Source organism: Lontra canadensis, unplaced genomic scaffold (assembly GCF_010015895.1).
Source record: "Lontra canadensis isolate GAN:19392208 unplaced genomic scaffold, GSC_riverotter_1.0 scaffold9, whole genome shotgun sequence".
Taxonomy (NCBI): Eukaryota; Metazoa; Chordata; class Mammalia; order Carnivora; family Mustelidae; genus Lontra; species Lontra canadensis.
The window spans coordinates 39,726,353-39,741,203 of NW_022631003.1; the positions used below are offsets into that span (position 1 = coordinate 39,726,353).

General features: G+C 38.4%; 1 protein-coding gene across 1 annotated transcript in view; it reads right to left on the reverse strand.

The window, feature by feature from the left end:
• The window catches only part of SLC2A13 (solute carrier family 2 member 13), a 390,143-nt gene that overhangs the window by 105,537 nt on the left and 269,755 nt on the right, over nucleotides 1–14,851 (reverse strand). The window contains exons 5-6 of the mRNA XM_032855359.1: nucleotides 11,101–11,264; nucleotides 2,681–2,801 (exon numbers count right to left, since the gene is read on the reverse strand). Coding sequence (XP_032711250.1) covers nucleotides 2,681–2,801; nucleotides 11,101–11,264 — 285 coding nt within the window. The remainder of the gene's footprint in view (nucleotides 1–2,680; nucleotides 2,802–11,100; nucleotides 11,265–14,851) is intronic.

Sequence of the window (14,851 nt, forward strand, 5' to 3'; positions counted from 1 at the left end):
GGAATGAATCCATACGCATCGCTACAGTCTATAGATTTCTACAAATGGAAGTGCTGAGTCAGTGGGCATAGGCATTTAACTCTTACTAGGCAGAAACGTACTCCTTCCAAAATGGACAGAAATTTACAATCTCATCAACAGTATACAACATTTTTAAGATAGATATTAAATCAATTTCCCTTTTAAATTTGTTTTATTTGCTCAATTTTCCTATATGGATCATTCCATGAGGAAAGCACAGTATCTACATTTATAGCCTAAACATTACTCATCCTATGGTGTATTACAAACATGACTTTCATGTTTATCCTAGAGAAAGGGGAAAGCGTATACATAATTTTAGCAAAAAAAAGAAGACAATCAGGAGACTAGAATAAAATCAGTATGGGGAATGCAGGCCTTTTATAAAATCACTCAGAATATATGTACATACTACCAAATTCCCACAAGGCCTAACGCGTTACTCTGAAAGAAGGCACAAAATGTAGAACTGTTTTTCATATTCACTGACTCCCAAAGGACATGTAAAATTTGGTTCTGATTCAAAAGCTGCTGCCCATTTTTGTGATGAGAGTAAAATTCTGCTGTACCACTTCTCCTCCTCCACTATACTCTAGTACTGAAATATTAGGTAGATGACAACCTCAAAGGATCAGAAGGATTAATAGGTTGATAATCACAAATTGCTATGCAAACTCTACTAGGGCAATAAATATTTTTATTTAAATTTTAAAAGTTGATGTTATTATGCTAATAATTCAAAAGTTTGTCATTCTTTTCCTGTATCAGAAGTTCATAAAACTTCTTTCATACTCTGGCTAACTTTCTGCCTTTAGGTGCTCTGACCATGTGTGTATCTGTCTTATTCTGAATCTAACTTACTCCATCTAAACCAGGCATCATGTATTAAAGTTGTTGCTCAAACAACAGTAATTTTAAAAAAAAGATTTGATTTATTTATTTATTTGTCAGAGACAGAAAGAACGAGCACGAGCAGGGGGAATGGCAGGCAGAGTAGGCGGAGGGAGATCCCAGGACCCTGGGATCATGACCTGAGCTGAAGGCAGACACTTGACCGACTGAGCCACCCTGGCACCCCAACAACAGTAACATTTTAAATAATTTGTCAGGAGTAACTATGTTAAAAACATTTTACTTAAAATATCTATGAAGAAAAACGAAAAGCAGAGCATGGAGAATTCTGGTAATGGCTCTATCACCTAGAAGCTGATGTGGGTTATTCATAGAAAGTAAACGTGACTGTATCTAGGAATAGTCTATTCTAAAGCTAACTTCTTTCATCAAGACATCTTTAAGTCTTCTTCAGAACAAGATAAGGACTTAAAAATTCAGTAGACCAATATATAAGTAAATTTATTAGTAAGAGAAAGAAGGAGTAGAACCATTTACTTCTAAAGGAAAGTGGATATCAGAATTTGGGACCTGAAAGGCATAATAATATATATCCTTTCATTGCTATAATGAGAAACCACCATAAATACAATAACCACTCAATATGAAGTTCCAAGTGGAATCTAGTGTATCAATGTGTTGTTTTAACTTCATATAGGAGTATATGACTAAAAGCTGGTAAATTAATAAATCATTTACCAATTTCCTTGAGACTTGTGTCCATCTAGTCAAGGCTGGAGGACTATCATTTTTTGTTTTTAATACTAGGTCTTGGGGCACCTAGGTGGCTTAGTCAGCTAAGTGTCTGACTTTTGATTTCAACTCAGTTTATGATCTCAGGGTCATGAGATCGAGCCCTTGTGATAGGCTCCACACTGGGTGTCTGGAGCCTGCTTAAGATTCTCTCTCTCCCTCTGCCCCTTCCCGACCCCTGCATGTTCGTGTGCTTGCTCACTCTAAAGCAAGCAAGCAAGCAGGCAAGCAAGCAAGCTAGGCTTGTTCTATCCATGTATTTTAAAGGGGCTGGTGGCCTTTTAAACCACTAAAATGAAGTTATAACCTTTGAAACTCTGCTGCCAGATACATCAATTGGTCTATTCATTCAATCTCTAAGTAATTCATTTGTGCATTCTTTAGTCTGTCTGCCTGTCCATCCATCCACTTCTCCAACCATCTAATCACACAGTGTGTACACCATCAGACTTGAGTTCCTACACCTGTAACCGGCATCAGAATGTATTTCACTCTCCTCCACCATATCTTTCCACTCTTTAATGCTCTAGAAGAACCCCAGCAGTGAAAGAAAACTTCCTTTTCGGCTTACATGAATGAGAGGATACTTGCAGAACTCTAGGAAGACTGTTAGAATACAAAGACGATAATCTCCTCTGTCAGACATGTATATCATGGAAAGGTTTAATTACTGATTGAAGTTACTTATTTTACCTGGAATGCAGATGCCACTGAGTCATACACATATGATCTAAAATAGTTTCACAGTACTCCTGCTTCAATTCCATATCGATCCCAACTCTGAATTTCCAGAAACATGTCAATTTTGTGTCTAATACTTTTCCTTAAGCACTTTTATCCTCGTGTCTTTGCACATGCTGTTCTTCCTCTTGCTGGTTCCTCCCACCACCTTTCCTGTCATCTTATCTTCCTTCATAAACAAGCTCCTACTCATCTCTCAAATTTTAGAAAAGTTAAAAGCAAACAAAAAAGTTACCAGAGTTGGTGAAGGCAGGGGACCATTAGGAAATCTCACCTGTATCTTGTACAAGTACTGTTCTGTCCGGATGGAACGATTGGTTTAAAAGTGATGCGTGGGGAAACCTGAGCAGACAGCAGAAATCCCAGAGCAAGAACAAGGAGTGCCACAGTGGTACCTAAAAAAATAAAAATAAAAAAATAAATAGAATTAAAAAGAAGTTTTACATCAGAGAAGAGATGGCAACATTCTTTCAAAGCAGACTGGGTTTGGCAAGACATAGCTCTGAAAAAAATACCATTATCTTCATCGAATTATTAAAAAAAAGTGTTCCATATATATATATATATACACACACACACAGATTGTCAGAAAAACTTTACTAGCACATTCACTGCCAAACATGACAAGAATGAAATTCAAAGCAAATATATTTGCTAGCCAAGCAGGAGACTGGTAATGATTTTCATAAAAAACAAATAAACAAAATACAAAAAAAAGCCCCCAAAACAAACAAACAAACAAACAAACCCCCCCCCCAAAAAAAAAACCACCCACAAAAAAAAATAGAGACACCTGGGTGGCTCCGTAGGTTAAGCATTTGTCTTCAGCTCAGGGCATGTTCCCAAGGAGCCTGCTTCTCCCTCTGCCTGGCACTCCCCCTGCTTGTGCTTGCTCTCTCTCTGACAAATAAATAAAATCTTAAACAACAACAACAAAAAAACCAAAAAACAAAAATACAAAAAATCTTGGCTTGCTGACAGTCTCACAATCAACCATGCAACCAGCATGACTGACAGCCCAAGATGTCAGAAGTATGAAAGGTGACAGACTCACACCAAGTGTTGCTCACGTTGCCAAGAAAATTGTTCTAAAGGCATTGTTTAAGGTCCCAAATCAGTAAACTGAAAACAAACTGAACATTTCAAAAGCAGCTGACAGAACATTTCTTATTAAAGAGGAGTAGCACTTTCCTCATGACTTAAGGTGCCAGAAAGGATCTAGCACATGTATTCACTTCCTGCTGGTGTCTGGAAGTAGAATCTTTCAATTACAGGAAGGGTGATTAAGTGTATCATTTAAAAGGCTCACTTTTGAGTTCCTCAGAGACAACCTGACAGTAAAAAAGAAAGTTATCCAATTTCTGACTATTGTTCTAGCCATTGAGAGGATACATAAAAAGAGTCATAGGAAGAAAGAAAAAAGAAAATAGGGTTGTAGTAATTTATACAATTAATTTGAATGGGGCAATGTGTTTAAAATAGGGAATTTAGGGATGCCTGGGTGGCTCAGTAGGTTAAGCATCTGCCTTTGGCTTAGGTCATGATCTCAGGGTCCTGGGATTGAGTCCCGCATTGGGCTCCCTGCTCAGTGGGGAGTCTGCTTCCCCCTCGGCCTGCCCCTCCCCCTGCTTGTGCTTGCTCTGACAAATAAATAAAATCTTTTCTTAAAAAAAAAAAAAGGGAATTTAGGGAGGACATTTACACAGTAGCAAAGTTTTTACTTATTAAACTGAGAGGTAAATTTAAGATATGACTAAAAATATTATTAAATGAATGGATAAAAGAAGAACTTTGGGAAGCACTGTGGAAGTGCAGTGGGATTACATAATGGCTGAAGTGTATGTGTTTAAGATACAGGGGATGTGCCCAGTTAAATGCTGTGGTTAAGTTCCACTTCTGCCATTTCTTGACTTCTGTGATCTTGGATAAGGCACGGGACCTTCCCAAAGTTCAATTTTGTCTTCCATAAAATGGGACTTAGTGAAAATGTTCACACTGTAGAACTGCAGTAATTTTTTTATTTTTTAAAAGATCTTACTTATTTATTTGACAGAGAGAGAGAGAGAGAGCGAGAACAAGTGGGGGAAGCAGCAGAGGGAGAGGGGGAAGCAGGCTCCCTGATGAGCAGGGAGCCTGATGCCATGCGGGGCTCGATCGCAGGACCCCGGGATCGCAACTGAGCCGAAGGCAGATGCTTAATGACTGAGCCACTCAGGTGCCCTTGAATTTTAAATGTCCTCATGTATTTGAAGGATTTTGGTAATGCTATAAAATGCTATTGTACTATCATAGTCCTAAGAAGCAGCAGCATACTTTCCAAAATTGTAGAAAAAGATTGAAAGAATGGGAGTCCTGAGGGGAGATAAGAAGTCTATTTTTGCCATAATGGGTCAAAAAAGCCATGAACCTAAAATCATAGCTTGCTGGCTTTCAACTCAAACTAGGAATAGGGCGAGGCATTTCTCTTCTGAAAGATTATCAGAGCCCTGAAGCGGGAAACTGAAAAAAGGTCTTTTAGAAAGACAGGCGATATATCAGGTCTATTATGAAAATCATCCCTCTCTCTTCAAACAAAACAAACCTTGGATTTTACTGTGAATCTGTCTATCAAAAAACCTGGGTCCTTAAGTTTTTTTTCCCCAGATTACTTCCATGGCACATCGTTGTGGGGCAGGAAGATGTTTTTCAATCTGGAAATTCTGATACTTTAAGATATGAAGGAAGCACAATATGTTTCTTTAATAATGCTTATTAAATAACCTGTCTCCATGATGAAATAAAAACTCTTAAGATGGCATGCCTAGTACACACTCACGGACGTCCAGTTCTAATGCCTGCTGTACAGCAGATCCCTAGAAGTACTGGTTGCATTAATGAATGGGCCACAGTGCCACAGATTTTTGTAATACTGAGTATTTTTTTAAAAAAACAAAATCTTAAGGCTGGACAGCTGAGGTCACAGGGTAAATACCGTACATATTCTAGCTGAGGGTTCTGCAGTACATACAAAGTATCTCTTGTATCCATCTCTAAAAAGGTCCCACTTACCTCCAAAGTATGGTGAACTGACCATCCCAGATAGACAAAATTCCTGAAAAGCTGATGACTTAACCCTTCTTAAGCACAAATTTTATTTTATTTTAATGCATTTTGGATGATAATCCTTTAAAAAGTCAGTATTACACCTTTACATTCCTTACTATATATACCAGTGTTTCTCAGTCCTGATTTCCTATTGGAAGCAAATGCTTGGGCTGTACATAAACTTCTGAATCAGTCTACAGAAATTGGGGATCAGATATCTGAGTTTTAAATAGCTCCCCAGGTTACTGGGCATCACATATGCCAGGGCATAACTTATTTTTATACATACACACACACACACACACACACACACACAATATATATATGTAATTCATAAAACAAACTTAAAAAAAAAAGATTTTATTTATTTATTTGACAGAGAGAGTGAGAGAGCATGAGCAGGCAGAGCAGCAGAGAGAAAGGGAGAAGCAGCAGGCTCCCCACCAAGCTGGGAGCCCGAAGCAGGGCTTGATCCCAGAACCCTGGGATCATGACCTGAGTGAAGGCAGATGCGTAACGACTGAGCCACCCAGGCATCCATAAAATAAACTTAAAGAAAAAAAGATTTATTATTTGAGAGAGTGAGAGAGCACGCGCGGTAGGGTGAGTAAGGGCAGAGGAAGAGTTGAGTCTTAAGCAGACTCCTCGCTCCCCGAGGCTGGGCTCCAGCTCACCACCCCATGATCACAACCTGAGCCAAAACTAAGAGTTGGATGCTTAACTGACTGTACCACCCAGGTGCCCCAATATGACTTGTAAAACTTACTTTTTTTTTTTTTTAAGATTTTATTTATTTATTTGACAGGGAGAGAGATCATAAGAGGCAGAGAGGCAGGCAGAGAGAGTGAGGGGGAAGAAGGCTCCCTGCTGAGCAGAGAGCCCAATTCAGGGTTCGATCCCAGGACCCTGAGATCATGACCTCAGCCAAAGGCAGAGGCTTAACCCGCTGAGCCACCCAGGCGCCCTGTAAAACAAAACTTTAAAGATGATAAACTCCTTAAGGGAAAGGAATGGTATCTTAAATGACTTTATTTATGGAATACATTTTAAAATGATCACCTAGTTCTGTCATAGACTCATATACCTTTAAAGCTTAAAACTACTTGAATTACTTATTTCTTTTAACAAGTTACAGATGTTTGTGGCTGCCTGGGTGGCTCCATCGTTAAGCGTCTGCCTTTTGCTTGGGTCGTGATCCCAGGATCCTGGGATCTAGTCTGGTGTTGGGCTCCCTGCTCAGCGAAAAGCCTGCCTCTCCCTCTCCCACTCCCCCTGCTTATGTTCCCTCTCTCACTGTGTCTGTCTCTGTCAAATAAATAAATAAAATCGTCAAAAAAAAAAAAAAAGTTACAGATGTTTTATCAGCCACTTTTTGGTATTCAAATTTTCATAGTTATTGTCAGATTGATCATTACTCTAACCCAGATTTGAGTCCAATATAGGAAGGCCTTGGATCTTCCCCAGTGCTCTGTGCAGTTTGGGCACATTCTTTATACTTTGAGAAGACTCTCTCGTAACTAAGTATACTGTGACATTTGGGGATTCTGATATAATTTTCCCAATACAGATGTTCTTCACAGGAAGTGGAAGTGTGTTGGATAAATCACATGTTCAAAAATATCTGATGCAAGAAGTAACTATAACTACTTGGTGCAGGGCTGAATTACTAGTAAATACTTAGAAAAAAAAAAACAGTAATTCCCCTTCCCATGACTCTAGTAAAGCACACTCTGTTTTCTGTAAGTATCCGCTGGGGAAGCTGTTTGAAGTGTTCCTTGCTCCAGACCCCATCTGCAGAGACCCTAATTCAGTACATCTGAGGTAAGGTCCATGAATAAGTATTTCAAAGTAAGTACCCTCTGGTAATTCTGACGGAGATGGCCTATGAGTGATGTGCTCAGAAATATTCTAATACCAAGATATTTGGGGAAAAAGAACATAGTGTTCTGCCTTTCTGATTAGTTACAATAAACCTATGTAGATGCAGACCTTATTCTATTAAAAGAATCAAGAGGTTGTCTTTACATATGTAATGTTTACGAGACAGATCAGTTCTCTGAGCAAGCTTTAAAAATATTAAAATTCACTGGGGCATCTGGGTGGCTCAGTTGGTTAAGCATCTGACTCTTGACTTTGGCTCAGGTAGTGATCTCAGGGTCATGGGATGGAGCCCTGTGACGGGTTCCCTGCTCAGTCAGGGGTCTGCTTGAGACTCTCTCCTTCTCCCTCTGCCCCTCCTCCAGCTCTCTCTGCTATGTGCTTTCCTCTCTCAAATAAATAAGTAAATCCTCAAAAAATTATCAAAAGTCAGAACACCACAGAATGTCTTCCATTTAAAATTATTCATGGATGATATGTTTTATGTTTCTTTGTATAAAGAGTGCTTTTGTTCAGGTCTACATACGCATAGTTTATGTGCAGTAATTTTTAAAGAATGACTGACTACCTATTCAAAAATTATTTTGATAAGACTTTTCCCAATAATTTACCCCAGTATCATAAATCATAATAAAAACATAAAAAGGGGGACAAAACTGGATCAAAGGCTTTTGAGAAAATTTTCAACAGAACTTATAGCACTAGCATAAGATTGATACCTACACAAAAACAAAAACATTGAAATAAATATATAACTAGCCCAGAATCAACTGACATCAGAAAGTGAAATGAACATCTGTAAGGGTAATACTAATCCACTGTCGAATGGTATGTTTTCTACTGAATGTGTAAACTTTCATTGGTCATTACGGTCTACTGGGTCATTACGGTCTACTACCTTTAAATCAGTTAAAAACCAGACATGCATCAAGAGCTGTATTTACACCTCCACGTACACGTAAACGAGGAGACTTGTGACAAGAAACTAGGCCTTTTCCCTCCTAAACCACTGTAATAGCTACATCATCACTTTAATTGTCTACATAAAGAGGAACTCTTGTGTCTACATGAGGGAAGACCTCTTTCATGCTAGAGCAATCACTGCATGGCTTTAGCAGGGTGCGCAGCTGGGGTGCTGGTGGTTTGGGCTGAAAAGAAAACAAGGCAGGAGAGAAAAGTGCCTCCAGCTGTTCATAAAAAGCAGTCCCTGAACTCTCTGGGTACTGTCCTCCCAGGTAATTGTCTTAATACTTTCTTTAAATAGCCAGGGATGGGCTCTGGAAATCCTTGGAGCAGAGTACCTACACTGCGAGGTGAAACATGACATTGGCTGGAAGAGTTCAGGAACGTTCCCGGATTCCGGGGATGCAAGCTGATTTCACACTAGGGTTAAAACGACAAAGAACCAGACCTTCAGTAAGAATGCTGTGGGAGGTAAGATGTGCGAGGCATCTTGTGATCGGTGTCAGGAAAAGATTTAAATGCTCTGTGTGGGGGTGCCTGGGTGGCTCAGTGGGTTAAAGCCTCTGCCTTCAGCTTGGGTCATGATCTCAGGGTCCTGGGATCGAGCCCCATGCCGGGCTCTCTGCTCGGCAGGGAGTCTGCTTCCCTTCCTCTGCCTCTGCCTGCCTCTCTGCCTACATGTGATCTCTATTAAATAAATAAATAAAAATCTTAAAAAAAAGTAAATAAATGCTCTGTGTGTATAAATGTGTTCGATCCTCTTTATGACCCTATGAAGTGCAGACTAGAATGCTTTTTACTAATGGGAAAATGGAAGCCTGCCTGAAGACAGAAAATTCAAACCCAAGCAGGAAGGCTCTAGACTGCAGTGCCTTAAAAACCTTCAGAACTGATGAGAAAGCATCTCTTGGAATACAACAAATAAAGGACTAGGCCGCTAGGAAAAAAAAAAAAAATGTTTTCCTCAGATCTCAAAAGCCAAATCCCAAATTTAAGAAGACCTGACATTCTATTTAAAAAATAAGACCTCTTGAGGGAGCAATATCCAGAGGCCCCATTCAAAAGGAAGAGTAGGTACCCATTTAAAAATTTTGAAGCAGCTGCTACCTCTTCTTAGGGTTGATCCGAACCTCAGGGCTCTGCAAACCCAATTTCTAGCCAACTACAGGAATTTATTTTTGGTACATCACTACCTGATGGTCAACTATCCTTTTATTCAGAGTTTACCATCCTAATAAGGCAGCCCAATTTATTGTTGAATAGTTCTGATTATTAAAACTATATTCTCCATAGTGAGTAAAAATTATGCCCTCGTAACATCTACCATCTGCTAGAATAAGGTATCTACTGGGTAATGCTTTAGTCTTTTTTTTCTTTCCAGACTAAACACTTTTGGTTTCAGCAAGTTTATGAACGAATGGTTTTTAGCCTCCTTGTCCCTCACCTTTCATCATTTACCCTTCTGCTTCTCTGTGTATGTTGGGTACTGCAATTACCTCTGCCTCTTAATCAGACAATCTCTGCTCACCTTCCCCTCAGTTCAGCTCATATTATCAGACTCAAGTCCTTTCACTGCTTAGGCAAGAATTCCGGGTGGGGGTACCTGGGTGGCTCAGTGGGTTAAAGCCTCTGCCTTCGGATCAGGTCACGATCTCAGGGTCCTGAGATCGAGTCCTGTATCGGCCTCTCTGCTCAGCAGGGAGCCTGCTCCCCACCCCCAACCCCCCCGCCATCCTCTCTGCCTACTTGTGATCTGTCAAATAAATAAATAAAATCTTAAAAAAAAAAAAAAGAATACAGGGTGGAACATTCCACTCTTCCTTCTGGAGGGAGGGGTGGGAGAGACTATGTGTTCCAAATAACTGAGTTTGGATCTCAGAATGTATTTTCTCATTAAAATCTGGGACAAATGCTGGAAGCACTGCTATTAGATGAGGGTTTTAAGGTATAATTTGGTCAAAATAGAATTTAGTTCATGCCAGTCTGGAAACTTTACATTTTAATGGAAAAATGTATTCTTATTCTAATTAAACTTATAAAGGAGCTATTAGAAGACAGCTAATTGATAATTAGGAATCTGTATATATGAAAAAGACAAAATTATATGGTGCAACAGGTGAGGACAATGGCAAATGTGGGTCTCAGTCTGTCAAGTGAAACAGAGAAAAAATAATGAAAGGTCAGAATCCAAAGACAAAAGATACTTGAAAGTGAGAAAAGTTTTGTCTTATTTAGCTATTACAGAAAACACACTTAACCAACCTGAATTTACCTTAAATTTGAGCCTGGTTCAAACACAAAAAGAATTTCTCGCTTTGTGGAGAAATTCTACACTGTCAATATTTTACTGTTCAAGGAGCTTTGAAAAAAAAATGCTCCAAATTTACTTCCATATTATACTGAACCTAAAAATAAAACACGTTAAAAAGTGAGTTTATGAATATCAAATTTTTCAAAGAGGAACAAAAACCAATTATTCTTTTCACTTTTGTACCTTTGAGCAGAACTCAAAAATAAGAGCAGCAGAATGTTACCCTTGGTAGATTCAAATTGTTCTTACAACTCCAGTTTCTAGTCACATTCTAGTTACATATCATAACATAGAGTTCTTTTTAAAAAACTCTTTAAAAAAGAGTTCTTTTTGTCTAGAAGAACCCTATTATATGGCTAAGAGAACAAGATCATAAGTGGTACCAGTATTGTATTTTAGAAGGTGAACTTGTCATCACTAGAGAAGTTTATAATTGACTTCTTCATCCAGTCACCTACCTGCTAAGCTGCCAAAGGTAAGCTTCCTGCGGCCAACTTTCTCGACAAGCCAGACCCCCACGAGCGTGAATATGAAATTTGTGAAGGCTGTCACCGAAGCCAGCCATATCGCAAGTCTGTCATCTTCAACACCAGACATCTGCAGAATGGTGGCACTGTAGTACCTGTGAGCAAAGAATCAAACAATTGTTGCTGATAGTTATTCAAAGAAAAAGAATTGTTCATATAGAAAGATAGGGTAAATCTAAAACAACCATGAGTAGCTACAGTAATGGCATCAAGTTAGCATGGGAATTCATGCAAAGTGTTCAGAGGATCACCATACGGGGATTCTGTTCAGATAAATTTGTTTTGAATTTTGTATAATCAAGAAAAGATCCTCAAGCAAGGGGGCAGAAGGCTGAAGGCTTTAGAAGGGAAAGGTACTCCACAGCTAGGAATAGTGGCAGCTGGTTGTTTCACTAAGACCACTATACTAATCAAGGATAAGCTCCAAGTCCATGGAACGAATTAGAAGTCTCCATACATGGCAAATTTATGTACTTAAAAGAATAAACAGATGTTACATATAATAGGGAAAGTGTGATTTAATGGCAGAAATCCAGTAGAAGGAAGTAAGAATGTGTCATCTGGCATTTTGTAAGGAGATGAAAAACTGGCCTGATGTACATGAGAATGGTTTTGTGTTTTCTGGAAAAGCATAGTCTTTGGAGAGTTTAAGTCTTTAGCACAATCTACACGATTAGGCTCTATAGACTCATTTTTGTTCTAAATGGATTCACTGAGACTAGCTCTAAAAAACCATAATGCCAATTTATTGATGCACAATAGGAGATACCTCTTGATACATTTAAAGAAGACAGGTTTCCTACAGAACATTTATTTTCTGATGAAAATATCAGTAGTTAAATCAGAAGATTACTTTGAAGCTGTCCTTAACAAAGAAAGCAAAATACTCCTTGTGAGTCACCCATGAAATGTGACAGAATTCAAATCGTGAAGACACATTTGGAACCACGGGTCTGCCTACCTTCTGAGCCATTCTAAAACATGTTACCTATCCAACCCAAATCAAATAGTGGGCATCTAAGCAATGTTCAGTCAAGCTGGATATGTCTAGAGTAATGATCTACAGTTTCTAAATATTTACCAACATTTTCATAGTATTTAAAAAAAATCTGTTTTAAATACATTTACGTCTCAATGATTTATCAACGGCCTCTATTTACTAAATTAGTGATCTTCTTATGTAAAGCAATAACACCAATGTACTCATTCATCTTAATAGTGTTTTCCTTTTTAAAAGTAGTAAACCAAACTTATAAATTATTATGTGACATGAAGGATGAGTTTTACTGATCACACTAAAAATTATGCCAACCATTTTAAGATTCTGAATTCTGACAGCAGTTGTAAAAAAAGAGAAATTCCCAGTGGAATTACTCCCATCATCATGAAAATTGTGGACATTTTGCAGTCACAGTGTAAAGTGATAATAAAAGTTATGAAAATAATTCATTCCATCTAAATAGTGTTTACAGTTTCCAAGTTCTATCACACAGACTTTCAATTTCATAAAGACTTGTGCAGCAAGGTCAGACCTACATGTAACCACTGAGAAATAAACACCAGCAACAAATTTAAAAAGGCAGAAAACAGAAGTGCTTAGAGAAAAATTCAAGTATTTAAAATCAAAGGAATTTGGTACTTGCCATGCTATTCGTTTACATTTCAATCTTCTCAATATTTTCATAATATTTAAATAAATGAATAAATAATACAGATTCATCACACAAAATATTTCTTTTTTCTTTTAAAAAATATTTTATTTATTTATCTGAGAGAGCAAGTATGAGGGGGAAGGAAAGGGAAAAACAGACTACGCTGAGCATGAAACCCAATGCAGGGCTTGATCCCAGGACCCTGAGATCATGACCTAAGCCATAGACAGATGCTTAACTGACTGAGCCACCCAGGTGCCCCAACACACAAAATAATCTTGCAAACACATCCATGGGAAAAAACTAAACAAGACAGAGAAACTATTTTCATGTTTTCATTTTGATACAATAAAATCATGAAATTCCAAGTGTTAAATTAAGGGATTAAAAAAAGGGGAAATGGTATTAAACAAAATAAGTTGGTCAGTGTCAAAATTTTACTTAGAATGAAAATGTTCCCTAGGTATTAAAAAAAAATTTTGTTTTTTTGGTAGTACTTTAGGTTTAATTGGCAGAATATAATGGAAGATTGGACTGGGAATCGGAAATTTGAGTTCTAATGATATCTCTGTGGTAGGCTGGCCAGGTCAGATAACATAATCATTTTTTCACTTCATATTTATCTACTGAGTACCTACTGTATAAGTTACGTGAGTTACTAAGATCCCACAAATATATTATTAGACCTACTTGCTATGTTCAAGAAACTCACAGAATGAAACAGAATGAAATGGAAATAATTTTTAAATCACAAAGTATACAGTGGCATAAAGGATAGACCAAACAATTTTATTTGATGTGGAGTATTACTCAGCCACCAGAAAGGATGAATACCCAACTTCTGCATCAACATCCCATAGATGGGACTGGAGCAGATTATGTTGAGTGAAATAAGTCAAGCAGAGTCAATTATCATATGGTTTCACTTACTTGTGGAGCATAAGGAATAACACAGAGGACATGGGGAGATGGCAAGGAGAAGTGAGTTGGGGGAAATTGGAGGGGGAGATGAACATGAGAGACTGTGGACTCTGAGAAACAAACTGTGGGTTTTGGAGGGGAGGGAGTGGGGGGTTGGGTGAGCCTGGTGGTGGGTATTAAGGAGGGCACTATTGCATGGAGCACTGGGTGTGGTGCATAAACAATGAATCTTGGAACACTGAAAAAATAAAATAAAATTATAAAAAATTTTTATTTGATGTGGTATGTTCCTTGACTTTCCAGGGAATTTAATGTTTCATTTGCATCTCAAAGAATTCATAGGAGATTGCCAGCAGGTGTGAAGATCTGGGAGGACACTGCTGGTAGAGAAAATGAAATGTAGAAAGAATAAAAGTACAAAACACTAAGCCAGATTCACAGAACGTAAGTACTTTACCTTGGTTAACACAAGTGTGTGTGAGAGAGAAGTATTACACAGGCTGTAGCAAAAGCTTCTGTTGTCGAGGGACCTTGACTGCCAAGCTGTGTGTGTGGGCTTTTTTCTCTAGACAATGAAAAATCATAAAATGGACTTTAAAGAGAAGTAACACAATTAAATCTGTTCCATGAAAAGCTCACTCCAATGAGAGCCAAATAGGCAGCCTCGAGGCTGACAGAAACAAAGGTGTATTGTTCTGAAGTGTATTTCAAGTCATTACACTGGCAACAGGCTCCCGCAAATTTTCTGCATTAATGGGAAGCCATGCGGGCAGGGTGCTGAAATTCACTGACAGCCTTTTATCTCCTTGTTGAAGCACTACAACTTCAATATACGCCAGATCTTCTCCTAGATGGAGTACCTCGAGTTTGACCTTCATTCTTCCTTTCTTGGAATATTGGTAAATTTGCTCATTTTTATTGTGGCCATAACAAATGACCACTGGGTTAGTGGCTTAAATCAACCAAAATATACTAACAGTTCTTCTGTAAGCTAGAAATCTGACATGAATTTCACTGGGTGTCAAAAATAAAAGTTGTCAGGAGGACATTCCTTTCTGGAAGCTCAAAGGAAAACAGGTTTTTTTGGCTTTCCCAGGCTTTAGAAGTTT